General features: G+C 34.1%; 2 protein-coding genes across 2 annotated transcripts; both read right to left on the bottom strand.

Annotated features, from left to right (window-relative positions):
• Positions 1-6: 6 nt before the first annotated feature.
• Positions 7-15,886, bottom strand: LOC134836593 (laminin subunit alpha-1-like; the record flags this gene model as incomplete). Its single annotated transcript, XM_063851785.1, has 6 exons — positions 15,265-15,886; positions 5,641-7,009; positions 4,940-5,580; positions 4,655-4,872; positions 2,362-4,593; positions 7-914 (listed from the first exon to the last, which is right to left on the bottom strand). Coding segments are annotated over exons 1-6 (5,990 nt in total), but the record flags the coding sequence as incomplete, so codon positions are not given.
• LOC134836592 (acetylcholine receptor subunit beta-type acr-3-like) lies at positions 11,992-13,299 on the bottom strand. Its single transcript, XM_063851784.1, has one exon. It carries the CDS (start codon positions 13,297-13,299, stop codon positions 12,100-12,102), a length of 1,200 nt encoding a protein of 399 aa, XP_063707854.1. The 3' UTR covers positions 11,992-12,099.
• Positions 15,887-16,107: the final 221 nt, after the last annotated feature.

Below are 16,107 nucleotides of genomic sequence, written 5' to 3'. Positions count from 1 at the left end.
GCAAACTCGTCCAAAGCTGGAGCTCCGCCCACAAATAAGCCTCCTTCGCTCTCTTCCGGCAAATTTACGAGGAACGGCGTGACTTTGAAGGATTGTGTCATCTGAAGTTCATCATTGACTTGCAATTCAAACCTTCTGCCGGTTTTCGAGACAGAAACTACGTGGAATTTTCCGTCATTCAGCATGTTATTGGATGTCAACTCGATCGGGCCCTGTCCCGCATTGACTTTAACTCTCAATTTTCCATTCACCAAGTTCACGGAGAAGTTTCCGGGCAGGGATTTTGTGTCGACGCGAGTTTCTTCGTTCGTTTCATGCTTCGGTGGATGTGCTCCGAGAACAATTAAAGCGTTTGGTTGCAACGTCCTAAACACAAAGGCGAAATTTGCGCGTTTTTTCAACGAATGCGCCGGCAATTCGATATATCCGTTGCCGTAAAAGCCCCCTTTGGTGATTGTTTGACTGCAACTCGGCGATACGCCGTAATGATTTGTCGTCTCGAGTATTTCGCGTGCTTCGCCGGCAATTTGAACGTCTTTCATGCATCCGAGGAAGGCGTTGTCGGAGCCGCGTGCCTTTACGGTGCTCAAATTGTAGCCAGGAGGAACGCCGCCGATGTAGTAATTCGTGCCCTGGAAGAAGGGTAGCTTGGAGAAGTTGATGGGACGATTGGGAGATCCGGATTTTTCGTAACGCATCTCGGAATCGGGCACGGGGAGACGAGAAACGGGACGACCAACGACAACGAGGGATCCGTATTCGTATTCGTCTTGGAAATGACGCGCAATGTCGACGGTGATCCAATCGCCGGTGTTGTAACGTTTCGTTGTGTTGAGCTCGAGCCATGTATCTTCCTCGTAATCGACGCGGAAAACGATGCGACCTTGGTAGAGTGTGAGAGACAGTGTACCATTCTACAAGAAAAAAAGGAAAAAAATATTAAATTCAGACAAAATTTTGATAAAATCATGATTTCCTTTTAAGAATTTTTATAAAATTATTTTTTAAAAAATTTCTAAAAGAAATTTTTTATTTGTAGGAAAATATTTAAATTAATTTATTTTTTTTGACTAAAAATTTTATGAAAAAGGTGAAAATTTCAGTTAAAATTCTTTCAAAATTAAATGTTTTCTTACTTCTTAGAATTTTTAGTAGAAAAGAATTAAAATTCTATCATTTTAAATAATTTTCATAAATAAAAATTTTTTTGAAATATTTCTCAAATAATGAGTTTTGAAATAATGAAGGAAAATTAAAAAAAAATATTTTTTCAAATATTTCTTATATTTTTTTTTATTTTTTTTTTGTCATTTTGATTTCAATGTTAAAATCTAGGTAAAGCCAAATATTGAAAATTATTATTTAAAATAAAAAAAAAAATTAAAAATTTCTTGAAAATTTTTGATAAGCCTTTAAAAAATGGAGAAAAAGTTGAAAAAAATTATTTTTAATTTGTTGTAATTTTAAATTTGAATCAATGTTAAATTCCAAGTTAAGCCACGTAAAAAATTATTCAAATTATAAATGTAAAAAAAGAATAAATTTTTAAAAATTTAGATAAAATTTTTGATAATTTTTAAGGCCGCTCCAAATGAAAATCAAAAATAAAGTCCGATGCCCCATTTTAAAAGTCGAAAATCCAATGGGGCAAAATAAAAAAAAAGTTAAAAATTTAACCAAAAATGACCGTTTTTGTGTTACACCGTTAGATAGTGCTCGACGGGAATTTGCTTTTTAGCTCAATATTTTCATAATTTTTTAAGAAAACTTTTTCAAATATTTTTGCAAAAAATTTTCAAAAATTTTTTCAAAAATTTTGTTTTGAAATTTATCATTTGTAAAAATTTTAAAAATAAATTTTTATAGGATTCTCTTAAAATATTTTTTTTTCATAAAATTATTGTTAATATTTTTTTCAAAATTTTTTGACAGTTAATTTTTTTTGTCAAATTTGATTCTTTAATTTTTAATATGAAATATTTGAAATTTTATTTTAAAAAGCAAGTTCAAAGTGAATAGTAAAAATCCAGGTAAAGCCAAATATTGAAAATTATTATTTAAAATAAATAAAATAAAATTTTTGATAAGCCTTTAAAAAATGGAGAAAAAGTTGAAAAAAATTATTTTTAATTTGTTGTAATTTTAAATTTGAATCAATGTTAAATTCCAAGTTAAGCCAAGTAAAAAATTATTTAAATTAAAAATATAAAAAAAAGAATAATTTTTTTTTTTTTTGGAAAATTTAGATAAAATTTTTGATAATTTTTAATGAAATTTTTAACTTTTGTTTTTGTCTTTATAGAATTTTAAAAAAAAGTTTCAAGACAAGGAACAAAAAAGTTCAAAAAAATCAAAACTTACCGATTTTTCGTCCACTGCCAGGAAGAGCAAGGCGTTCTCATCGAGCGTTCTAAAGACCATTTTCAGCGAAAATTGAACTTTCGTCGAATACCTCGGATTTGACTTGAGCACGACATACCCATGCCCATTAAATCCTCTTGCATTATCCAATGTCGTTGCTTCCGACGGTCCAATAATCTCTCCCTTGCACGTTCCCTCCGTGCTGGCAAAGTTCCACAATCCAATTGTCTCCTCATCGATCACCAGCTGATGCAAAATGACGTTTATCGCAACACTCGGCGCCCTCAATTCATCAACTTTTTGTTCTTCCGGCACGTGTCCCAACCAAATTCGACTGTCATTCGCATACGTGAACCGCGTACGATCACTTGACGCACTCACGCCTCTCCCATTTGCGTATTTTCCGAACTCGTTCATGCGTTTAACGACCAACGTACCCAAACTCAGCGTTCGATTCACCTCAATTTGGTACCATGCCTCGTCGAGTTTGAAGTCATTCGCCTCCAACGTCATCGGATGCGTGATTTCTTGCACTTTTCCGCCCAAATTCCACACGAAACGGACTTTTTTGTTCACCATTTCGAGCGCCAAGAATTGCGTGTCTTCGCCTTTGATGAACAACAACGGCGCACTTGGATTGTTGTTTGACTTGAGAGCGAATGTCATGAGGATATGCGTTGATGTGGTAGGTCCCGAGGCACGTGGCACGTAAGAGCGTTTGCAACTTTGCTGCGCGGACTTTACGGAAATGTGAATTCCTTCGGCGGCATGTCTCGCAAGTGCGATTTTGTCCTTGAGTTCTTGCGTTTTGGCGAGGAAATTCTTTCGCCACTCCATAAATTTCTCATTTTGTTCGCGGAATTTGAAATCAATGTTCTCGATGGTTTGATTTGCGACCCGAATGTTACTTTGAACGGTTGTCAAGTTCTCTTCGGCGCCCCCGAATTTGACATCCCACTCCGGATCGAGCGTTTTTAGCTTATTTTTCAGTTTGTACACTTCGCTATTGATGTCCATGGCATGCCGATGCACTTCTCGCATCTCATCCGAGATTTTACTCGACACTTCTATCGTGTTTTTGATCTCCTTGATCGAAACCCGGTTCGTATCGTACGCATTTTGAGCTGCTGTGATTTTCGCATCTTTTACCGCGCAATGCCAAATCGTGCTATTCACGTCTGCCACGAGTTTTTGATGAATTTCAAGTTTTTCACGCAGTTCCGCAAGCCGTTCTGTCTCTTGAATTATCTCATTTTTAATTTTCGACGAATCATGTAACGCTTGCAAGCTTCTTTCGATGATTGACATTCCATTTTCGGGGTAAATTTCACGATTTGCGACTTCGGCAGCCATGTGAGCTTCTTTCGCAGCGATTTTTGCCGCCTCAATCGAATGGGTGATGTTGTCATATGCTTGAATGGCACTCATGGCATCCGAGGCACGTGCTCGAGTGTCAGCAAATAAGGCTTCGTAGTCATTCGCTCGTCGATGTAGCACTTCGGCGTGATCTTTGGCGCGTGGCAAGTCAAAAGTCTTCGCGTCACGCAATAAATCGTCATTTTCATCCAAAATATCTTCGATTTCGGCCCGTAGCGCGGTGATAAGTTGCACATCCTGATCCACTTTTTGCAGGTTTTGCTTGAAAAGTTCCAAAAAGACGTCAGAATCGGCGTTTAAGGTATCGCTAAAAATTTCCTTGATATCCGACTTCATATCTTCAATCTCGTTGTACTTGTCGTTCAAGGCACGACTCAATTTTTCGATATTTTCGTTGTCAGCTTTGATTTGCGCATCCATATCGAGAATTTCCAGAGAAATTCGTTTCATGTCGTCAATGCGTTCGGCTAAATTGTGCATTTTTTTCTTAAATTCCGTGATTTTGTCATGTTGGCTTTGAACATTCGACGAAATGTTCATCCACATGTTGTGATATTTGTCGGCACAGGCAAAGGCGGATGAGTTAATGGGTGTCACGGAGTCATATTGGTACTTGATTTCCTGCAAAGTCATGTTAGCTTCCTTCAGAGCAAGCGGTAGTTGGATGTGATGATCGTGAGTTCCGTATTCGTTGAGTTGTTTGATGACTTCGTTCGATTGTTCCGTGATATTTTGCATGTCTCGCAAGAGCGTTTCAGTGGCTTCTTGTAGTTTTTGAGCCTTGTGAGCGGCTTTTTCTGACTTTGAAGCGACCTTTTCTGCTTTTGTATGGAGGTTCATGGCTTTTGATTGGAGCTGTGACAGAAAAAAAAATCTTAAATAATTATAATTTTGAAGAAAAATTAAGAAAATTTACCTTTTCAACGGGTTTTTCATCGAAATGTTCGATTTCGTACTTGGCAGTATCGAATTCATTAAATTTCTTGGTCAAATATTCCGTTTCGTTGATGATGCCATTGAGCGCTATCCACGGAGCTGGTATGCCATGAAGGTCTAAATGTTCAGTCTTGAGCTCGAAATCGAAAATTAGCTCGTCTACGGTGTCCATGAGGGTTTGAGAGCATTCGTCACATACTAAAATTTCGTTAAAAATATTTAAAATTGTGATTTTTATTTTTAAATAAATTGTGAAAAAACTCACATCGACACTTTCCGCCTTCCAAATAATGTCGTGGCAGCTCACATTTGTCACATCGTCGTCCCGTGATGCCCGGTTTGCAGTTACATTGACCCGTTTCTTCGTCACATTCGTTCGACACGATGCCATCCGGGTCGCAATTGCATTCCACACATGATCCATTGTCGTCTTTGGGGTTTCCGTAGTACCCGGTTGCACAATTTTCGCATAATCTGCCCGTATAACCTTCCTTACAGATGCAACGAACATCATTTCGCGCCACAATACATCCTTTGGCGAAATTTTTGCGCGTTTCTGGACACGGACAAGCCTCGCACGTGCCGTATTGCGGACTTCCGTAATACCCTTCGGCGCAAGTTTCGCAATTGATGCCTCCGGTGTTCTCGCGACAGTTTGTACAATGGCCGGTTTCCTTGTCACAACTCTCACTACGGCCATTACAGGAGCATGGGAGCACGTAACCGACGAGATCTTCGAGTAATTCGCTGCTGTTTTGCTTGCGCCAACGATAAAAACCGTTTGCAGGTGCCTGACACGACAAATCGTCGTATTGCAAGTCGCATTTACAAACTTCGACGGAAGTTGCGAGATTTGTGGTGCTTCCATTGATGGGAATTGCAGTGTCTAACGAAATGTCGGAAATCCTAAAAGATAAAAAATTCAATGAAAAACTTAAAAAAAATTTTTTTTAATGGAAAACTTACACAACTTGAGTAAAATCAACAGAAGTGGTCGCCCTGAGGAAAATATGTTTGATATTTTCCAAAGCCGTCATGAAAATGGCTCGACTAACAGCTTTTCCGTCAAAATGATACTTCCAGTAGTGCTCGTGAAAGCGAATTCCGTAAGTGACGTTCTCACTTGTCTCGAGAATTTCCGGTCCAAAGTAGTTCAGGATGAAGTCGTGATGCGAATGGATCTGAATTAATGGATATTTTCGCAAAATCTCGTAAGACAAGTAATTTTTGCCGCCACTCGAGTGAATGCTAAAGTTCAACATGCCTCCGTAACTCTTAGTTTGGTCGCCCAAAAATTGTTTCGGGAGCTGGAAGTAAAAAGGCTCCGAAAATTGTTTGTACGATCCAATCGAGACGTTGCCCGTTGAGCTCGGAATCAAGTTTAATCCATTTTTGTGCTTTATTTCGGCGTCTCCGTGATTCGGTTGCGAGCCTTCCAGTTGAATAACGACGACATATCCGTGATCTTGCTCTTGTTCAGGCGAATCGTATGACACCATATACTCCACACTCAAATTTCGCGATCCATGGAACCGCAATTGACCCCATGACAAAGAGCTTTCGTGACAATCTTGGCTGCGACCGAAACAGAAGCAACGTGAACAACCACTCGGATTGAAGGCATTCAAACCGAACGTTGCATGACGACATCGATTACACTTCAATCCGGTAACGAGTTCCTTGCATGGACATTGCCCGCGGTCATCGCATTCAATAACATCGCCGCCATTCTCATCCAAAGACCCCCGAGGATCGCATCCGCATCTCGTACATTCCGGATAATTGTAGTAACCAGGAGCGCAAGTATTGCATTTGGCGCCTGCATAACCCTCGCGACACTCACATTGCCCCGTAACGTTGTGACAAAGTTGTCCAATGGCTCCAACGCGATCGCACTGACAATACCGACATCCCTTTTGGAACTCCCAGCCATACGAATTTGCGACGCACGTTTGACACTCGGATCCCGTACTGAGCGGCGGACAAATACAACGTCCCGTATCGGGATCACACACCTTCGATGGCGAATCACAAACATCGCATGCCTTGCAACCGTTGCGCGAAAATCCCCAATAGCCGGTTTCGCAGTGATCGCATGCCAGTCCCGTTACACCTTCTTTGCAGTGACATTGGCCGGAATACATGTCGCAACTGTCGTCGGAGGCGCCTTGAGCATTGCAAACGCACGGAACGCATCCGTTGTGCGAATCAATGTTCCAGAATCCTTTGGCGCATTTGTCGCAACGACGACCCGTTACGTGGGCACGACACTTGCATTGGCCCGTGGCATGATCGCACACACGATCGAGCGACCCGTGAATGTGGCAGTTGCATCCTGGAAGAAAAATGGAAAATTTTCAATTAGAATTTTATCTGGAAATTGTTGAATTTGACGAAAAAGTCGTTAAAATACAATTGAAGACAGAAAGAAAAAGCTTGAAGGAGAAGTTCAAATTGCAAGCCACCAAAAGTTTTTTTTTTATTTCAACAAAAATCGACTCAAGAGAAGTTTCAATTAACTTTTCAAGGAATTCTGAATTGCGATTTCAAAGCTAAAATTAAATGAATATTCATTCTAAAGATGATTTCCATCAAAATCTCCTTGATTTTTAAAGAAATAAAAAATTTTTTTTTTCCTTGACCGTTTTTCGAAAAAAAAATTAAAACGGTCATGAAATTTTTCAAGTCAAGATCTAACAAACTTTTGATGGATTTCAAAGCTAAAATTAAATAAATATTCATTCTAAAGATTATTTCCATCAAAATCTCCTTGATTTTTAAAGAAATAAAAAAAAAATTTTTCCTTGACCGTTTTTCGAAAAAAAAAATTTCTAAAATTGAATAAATTTTTCAAAGATCAAAGAAATAAAAAACTTTTTTTCAAGAAGTGATGATTTCAAAGCTAAAATTGAATAAATATTCATTCCAAAGATTATTTCCATCAAAATCTCCTTGATTTTTAAAGAAATAAAAAAAAAAATTTTTTCTTGACCGTTTTTCGAAAAAAAAAAATTAAAACGGTCATGAAATTTTTCAAGTCAAGATCTAACAAACTTTTGATGGATTTCAAAGCTAAAATTAAATAAATATTCATTCTAAAGATGATTTCCATCAAAACTTCCTTGATTTTTAAAGAAATAAAAAAAAAATTTTTTCCTTGACCGTTTTTCGAAAAAAAAATTAAAACGGTCATGAAATTTTTCAAGTCAAGATCTAACAAACTTTTGATGGATTTCAAAGCTAAAATTAAATAAATATTCATTCTAAAGATGATTTCCATCAAAATCTCCTTGATTTTTAAAGAAATAAAAAAAAAATTTTCGGTCATGAAATTTTTCAAGTCAAGTTTTAACAAACTTTTGATGGATTTCAAAGCTAAAATTGAATAAATATTCATTCTAAAGATGATTTCCATCAAAATCTCCTTGATTTTTGAAGAAATAAATTTTTTTTTTTCCTTGACCGTTTTTCGAAAAAAAAATTAAAAACGGTCATGAAATTTTTCAAGTCAAGTTTTAACAAACTTTTGATCGATTTCAAAGCTAAAATTGAATAAATATTCATTCTAAAGATGATTTCCATCAAAATCTCCTTGATTTTTGAAGAAATAAAAAAAAAATTTTTTTCCTTGACCGTTTTTCGAAAAAAAAATTTAAACGGTCATGAAATTTTTCAAGACAAGTTTTAACAAACTTTTGATCGATTTCAAAGCTAAAATTGAATAAATATTCATTCTAAAGATGATTTCCATCAAAATCTCCTTGATTTTTGAAGAAATAAAAAAAAAATTTTTTCATGACCGTTTTTTCGAAAAAGAAGAAAAACGGTCATGAAATTTTTCAAGGCAAGTTTTAATCAACTTTTAATGGATTTCAAAGCTTTTTGAACTTTTAGCTTTAAAACCCATCAAAAATTGGTTGAAAATTGACTTGAGAAAAAAAAACTAAAATAAATCTCATATTTCAGCGCACAACTTTTAACTACAAGTACAAGCCTTTCTTCAAGTACAAACGAAAAACAGGTTCCATTTCTATTTTTTATTGCTATTTGTACACTCCATTGACTTTGCCACATAAAGAACTCAACAGCGAAACAATGCAAGTTTATTGCCAATCCAAATAATTTACATAAAAAAAACTCCAAATGACAAAAGGTTCCAATAGGTCAATATTGTGCTGCACTCGACAACATACTTTCCTCATGATGCCGTAACGCTAACAATGCCGATAAGAAAAAAAAATGAAATTGGACACAGGCAACTACAGTTATTTACTGTTTGTTAGAAGAAATCTCAAAACTTTTTTTTTTAAATTGGTTCAAAGCGTGCTCGGCCCGATATCCTGCTCTCGCGAAACTTTTGCGATTGAAATAAATTAAAATCAATGTCCATTGATTTCTGGCGAATGCATTTGCGGAGCGACATGCAGCAAATATCGTGCGAAATAAATTTAAAAAGCAACAGTTAAATGTGAAGTGTGTGCATTCGAAGTGAACCAGAACTATGAAAATGCAAATAAAATATTAATGTTTACAAAATAGTTGCATATAAATGATTTCTGCGTCTTTCTCGCTCTCACCCAGGCACCAAATGCCGTGCAGTAAATCAACGAGAAATATCATGGTAGCGGCAACGAGGTAGCAACTAACTTGTAAATCTCACGGCGCGTCTTAATGGCAGCGATTTTTCTTCCCGAATCCCACCGAAAAAACACTCAAAACCAAAGAAACAAATCAAAAATGACATTCAATTGTTAAAAGTCGCACTCGGGCTTTTCATCATTAATTATGTTTGTTTATTGTTCAACGAAAAGAAAAAAATCGAGAAACTGCAAGTCAGTACGAAAGCATAAGAAAACAGCTTGCAGACACAACAAGCAACAACCTCCGTTAAACATTCATGTGAAACACCAGCGACAGACAAAACAAGATCGAAATGCGTGGGCCGCTAAATAACCGAGTCATTCAATATATTTTTCATTCATGCTTCGTCCGCAACTCTTTTTTTTTCATGTGAATTGAATCGAATTCAATGAATTGAATCATTTTTGTCTTTATCGTAAAATCATTTGCGTACAACAAAGTCTCTCATTTTCTCCGCTTTTAACATTTTTTTTCATGAATGAAATTGTCTTTCATCAAGCGAGTTGGCGAGATTTGAGATTACTTAGACATTATTAGATCAGCGAGTGGCAAATTTCATGAATGAACGTAAAAAAAACTTGATTTGCAGACCACTTTTTTTCTGCCTTTAATCAATAAATCCAGACTTACATGTGTCATGTGTGAATTTTACGCCTTCTACCGCACAAAATTTATTGTCCATGAAAGCATGAATGAATCGAAAAAAGGAGAAAAAACGGATAAATAGCATATATTCGCGAGATACACTGACAAATAGTCGAGGTAATTACTTTTTCGAGTGGGCGGCGTGCTTTTTATTGCATTTTCAAGAAAAACGTTGAGTTTGAGCAAAATGCCATATTGTAGCGATGGTCAGTGGTGTAATTATTAAGTCCGATGCGGATTTTTTAGTTACGAGACATCAACGAGTTATCAAGTGAACATTGAAATGTTATGTGGGATGGACCCTTTTAACCGGATGGATTTCTTATAAAAAGTGAGGATTTTAAGAAAATGTGAAGTTCTTAAGGTTTTGTGATTTTTTTTTTAATTTCGATAGTTTTTTGAAGAAAATCATTGAAATTTGTCAAAAATTAAGTTTCTGGTAAGTATTTTTTAAAAATAGTAATTTTTAATATTTTTTTTATCAAAAAGAAATTTTGTGTAATTTTATATTCAAAATTATAAAAAAGAAATTTTTTTTAATTTGGTTGGTCCAATTGTTGGTGATTTTTTTTTAAATTTTTTGTGTCTTTGCTCGTGATAATTTCCAAAAAAATCCACGATATATAATTTATGACTTCAAATTTTGATATTTTTATGAGTTTTAAGCTTTTGTATTAAAAATTTTGTTTCAAAAAAAAAAAAAAAATAAAATAAAAAAATTTTAAAACTATGCTCAGAAAAATTTTTGTTTCGAGAAAAATTAAATGAATTTTGAACTTTTTATACCATTTTATATAAAAATTCGGAAATTTTATTTGAATGTTTATTTGTCAGATTTTAAACTGGAAAAATATTTTTATAAAGGAATTTTATAGAATTTTTTTCATACAAAAGTTTCAAAAAATTGATTTAAATTAAAAATTTTAAATATTTTTAAAAAATTTATTTTTTATGATTTTTAAACTTTTTTTTTGCCGTATTAAAAAAATACAGTTAAAAAAATTGGAAAGATGCCGCATCTTATTTTTTTTTTTTAAATATCTAAATAATTTTTTTTACTATAAATTTTTTTTTAACTCTATAAAGATAACTTTTTATTCCTTTTTATACGTGAAAAATTATTGAATTGAAAATTAAAAAAAAAAATATTCGAAAAATGACATAAAAATTTTTTGAATAATTAATTAAAAATATGTAAGGCGAATAAATTTAATATTTTCATTTTTCTTAACATTTATTTAATTTTACTTTAAATTATTTTAAAATTTTTAACTTTTTTAATTATTTTATTAATTATTAATTAAAAAATTTTAAAAAAATCTCACAAAATAAAAATTTAAAAAAAAAAATAATTTAGGTCACGTGACTTAAAAAAAAGTATTTTTTTTTTCATTTCAATTGGAAACGTCTGATTAAAACCAATTTATTTTGTTTTTTGTATGATTTTAATGTAAACAGTAATTTTTCAACTAAAAAATTTCAAAAATATCTAAAATTTTTATTTTTTTTTATTTTTCAAACCTCTGAAAAAGTATTCTTTTTTCACTCAAAAATGTGTTTCAAAGCCCATTAAAACCAAACTCCAATTGTATCATTTACAAGAAAAAAAAACGCACAGAAGGTAACAAACGTCATACTCACAAAAGACACAAAAAAGCATAAAATTACTCTTTGATGATGTTAAGCAGGCATTTATACCTTTTTGTTGCTGTTGTTATTATTCCTGTTATGTTGCGTTGTTGGTTAATTATAAACGCCATAAGCTATTAATTTATCTCTGATTAATGATTTGTTGAGTATCATTCCGCGTATCTGCATCCAATTATGAAAGAAGAGATCTCGGCGTTCATTTATTCAGTTATGTCTTATTTTTAAACGATTTCGACACGAGATCAAAGGTAGAAATGCTAGAAATAAATTTCACGGGTTCACGCAACGCAGCAACGTATTTACATAAAAAATACTTCTAAAAATGCATTTATTTGTATTTTATTACTATTATTGACTCTTGAAGAGTTTTTTTTACGATGTTTGACAAAAATATTTGTCTTTCTTAACGACTTTCTCTGTGGATTTAACGTTACTTGACATCAGCTTAAATATTTGCATTCAAATTGGGAGAAGAAGCTTTACATTTGATTAATTTTTCATTGGAAGCAAGTCTTGTGCGATGGAAAAGTACGTGCCGACCATTAAAATCATCAGAAATCTATCAAAAATTTTGGAGATTATGACCCAACTGCCTTCGGAATCGACTTTTTCATTGGAAAAATTGATGTCTGCCAAGAAAATTGCTGCAAATTTGTTCGTTCCGAATTGTTTCAAACTGAAATCGATGGTTTGAGGGAGTTCCAGCTCGAATTTTTGGACCCGCGAAAGGAGAACTGTCTCTACAATCACGAGAATGGTGATCAAATAGGAAAAATGGAAGTAATAATAGACCATTGGAACGGAATCTGAGTGATATGTGCCGGACCAGACATGTTGCACGTTATACATTAGTTGGATAGCGATGTTAATCGACGCGAGAATGAGTCGTTGTTTGGAATCCAGCTTCATCAGCATCGTCACGAGATTCATGAAGCTCAAAATGATCGATGGCAGCAAATAAACCACATCTTCCTCTTCCGCATGTCGCGTGATGCCAATTTTGAACTTGATTCCCACATTCGTTTGTCCAATATCCCACCAAGAACTCCATCTGCCAATTACTTCCGTCTTCGTGATGCGCCATTGCATGTCTTCGTGCACTTCGGACGCCACAAATTCGAGATTTTCCGCAAAATCTACCTGTTCCGCCAAATAACTCCACGTTAAAAAGTTCAATTCGCACTCCTGCGAGTCATGCGGCCACAAACGATAATCCGCCACACACAAAACTTCCAACTTAATTGGCACCAAACACGATACCGTGCCATTTTGACGTACCCAGCAGTCGATATTCGGCGCTGTGGTCATGACACTTCCACTTTGCGACTGCTCCAAGTAGATATCGGGCAGCCAAACCTCGTCGGAAGTCACTTGCAAGCGATCGATGCCGTCCCAGTTGGCGGGATCCCAATGCAAATGCTCGTCCTGCCAGTTCATCGTCATCCAGGTGAAGAGATTGAGGGTTCCCTGACGCTCCTGGAACTGATACGAACGCACATCGAGTCGGAAATTCTCGATAACCAAAGTTGAGGTGTGTCGATTGACGGGCGGCAACAAGGGCTCGTAGTCACACAACAGAAATTGACGCAATTGCGCTGCTCGTGATTTGGCAGGACCGTAACAGTCGAGAGACGCTGCTTTTTCGATGAAAATTGTCAAGAAGAGACTAAAAATCACGAGTTTTGTCATTTTTTGGGCGATTTTAATGAGAAGAATGTCAAAATTGAACTAAATTCAATTCAAATTCGACAGAAAAATGTTTCTCGTCGCGAAAAAAGGGGCGTAATTGAGCGCTTCACTTGATAAAAATTGAGCGTTTCTCGTAAAAATCCGCACGACGAAAGTCATTCCGAACGAAATCGCTCGCAGGCACATTGTAATGCTGCATAAATGATGAAAAGATGTTCAATTATTGAAATATTATGTTATTATCAAAGTATTTGTTTTTGTTCTTTTCTCCTCGTCTCGTCTCTCAGAAACTCGCTTTTGAGACAATTGCTCGCGCTTTTATTTAATAATAACATTAAAAAATTGTGCAGAACGTTTAACTCTTCTTGAGAAAGTATGTAGAAAATTTATTTATTGAATCGCGAGTGAGCCGGTTTTTTGAAGAAAACTTTTTTTTTATTTTTTACGACGAGAACGAGAGACAAACTATTAATTTCTCGTGTTTTCACATGCTTTGCGAGACGAGATAGCATTCCGTAACATGCACCGCAACTCGCATCGAGTATGCTAATCGATTCAAATGTGATAATTTTATAACTACTTGATGACCTTATGGCCTGTTGGTGCAACCAGCAACGTGCGTGTTGTGCGCGATAACGGAAAAAATTTCTGAATTCGTTAAAAAATATTTGAAGAATGAGGAAAAATGTATTTTGGACAAATTATGATAATAGCCACAATGAGTTTGATAAGCAAAATTCATTGAAATGATAAGGAAATGAGCAAAACAGACAAATATTTGGAAGCGCAGATGGTAGATTTCACAGAAATATCATAAAAATGGTAATTTTTCGAAAGAAAAAGAAATATGAAATTTTTAATGGAATTAAATTTTGTGTAGAAAATTTACGTCTCTAAAATCTCTAAAAATTGTTTAAAATTAAATAAATAAATTTTTTTATAAGTTTTTTTTTATTTCAATTTTTTTTTATAAATTTTATTTTTTTTTTAAATTTAAATATTTTTCGTTTATTTCATAATTTTTTTGATTTTTATTTTAATATTTTTAATTTTTTTTAGAAATTATTTTTGTTTCAAGCAATTCTAAAAGTTCAGTAAAAATTTTTTCCAAAATTTCATTAAAATTTTTAATTTTTGAGAGTTTTATTTAAAATTTTAACAATTTTTAAAGTTTCATTTAAATATATTTAAAAAGTTATTGTTCAAAATTAAAAAAAAAAATAATAAAAATAATTTCTCGAAATTTAGAAAATAGTTCAAAATTAAACCTAAAAATATTGTTTTATTTTTTTTTCAAAATTATACCAAATTTTAAGATTTTTGAATGAACCTTTAAAATTTGTAAAGAAAAAGATTTTTTTATTAATTTTTTAATAAATTTTGTCGAATTTAATCAAAAATTTAATTCCATGATTTTTTTTTTAATTTCGAACCTTTTATTAAGTTTTATATGAAAATATTAAAAAATAATTATTCAAAATTTTAAATTTTATAAAAAATTTATATTTTCGTGATTTTTTTAAGTTTTAAATAAAAATATTTTAAATTTAAAAAAAAAATTGAATACAATTTAGAAAAAAATATTATAAAATTATTAATTTTTCCATATTTTTTTTTTAAATTTCAGCCTTGGCAAGTTCAATAAGTTCAACAAAATGAAAGGACGAAGAAAATTGTTAGCCACAAACATAAAAGAGATTTATTTACATTTTTTCTATGAGAAAAAGAGTTTCAATCAAGCGAAAGAAGGAAAATCTAGATAGTTACTGCACTAACTCTCATCTACGGAGTACTTACTGTCAGAAAAATGTGGATTTCTGTTCTGACTATTTGGATAGAAACAAGTGTAACGTTGGACAGTAACGACTTTTCCCGCTTGATCTGAAGATTTTCAAAGAAATGAGTAAAAATCACCCCAAAACTCCCGCTTTTTAGAGAAAATTTTCGCTTAAAAAGTGAACATACCCAATTGTCTCCATCGCTGATTCCCGTACGACGGCAAATTATGACTAGAATATGTCGTACTTGGTCGCGTCAAACTCTGATGATTGCTGTTGCTGGACTTGGGAACGCACTTGTAACGACGATATACGACAACGCCGTTCGGTTGTTGCACGAAATAACCGTCTTTCTTGCGTCGAATGACGTTCGGCAGGGTGCCGTTCGGATATTCAAACTCACTTTCATCCTCAATTTCGTGGATGAGCTCAACTTTGTGAGTATTTGCACTTTTTATTCTCTTTGGTTTGCTACTTTTATGACTATTAATACTTGATTTATGATTTATTTCATGCACTTTTTTATGTTTGCGTCGTTTATCTTTGTCGCTGTGACTGCTGCGATGTTTATGATGATGATGATTGTGATCTCTAATGTGTGTATCGTCGTTGCTAATGGATGGCATTTGTACATTTTCTTCACTTTTCTCGATGGCTGACACTAATCTTGACGAATCATCGCGATTTTCGTTGGCGATCGTTAATCCACGTGGCGAAATTTGACTTGTTATCGCGAAAATTTGCAAAAGTACGATTAAAAAGACAAACATTTGCGTGAACGACGGCCATGGAGGCCTAAATTTCCACATTTTTTGATGTATCACTGCAGATTTTCATAACCAAAAATTACATTTCTCGATGGCGATGATGACACACCGGCAACTAAACACGAAAAATTGTTGAAAGAATCTTTTGTCTCGAGTTTTTTTCGTGTGTGAGCACAATCATTGATAACTTATCTAAACAAAAGATAATTTTTTATTGTGACAAGTTTGTTGTTGTATCATAATAATGAGGTGAATGGCGCTAA

The sequence above is a fragment of the Culicoides brevitarsis genome, unplaced genomic scaffold (genome assembly GCF_036172545.1).
Source record: "Culicoides brevitarsis isolate CSIRO-B50_1 unplaced genomic scaffold, AGI_CSIRO_Cbre_v1 contig_69, whole genome shotgun sequence".
In the NCBI taxonomy this organism is placed as follows: domain Eukaryota; kingdom Metazoa; phylum Arthropoda; class Insecta; order Diptera; family Ceratopogonidae; genus Culicoides; species Culicoides brevitarsis.
Note: the sequence above shows the minus strand (reverse complement) of the source record. Positions and strands in the feature narration are given on the sequence as shown.

Bases quoted from the DNA above. Each gene is read 5' to 3' on its own strand.
- LOC134836592 (XM_063851784.1), bottom strand. From the start codon at position 13,299: ATGACAAAACTCGTGATTTTTAGTCTCTTCTTGACAATTTTCATCGAA.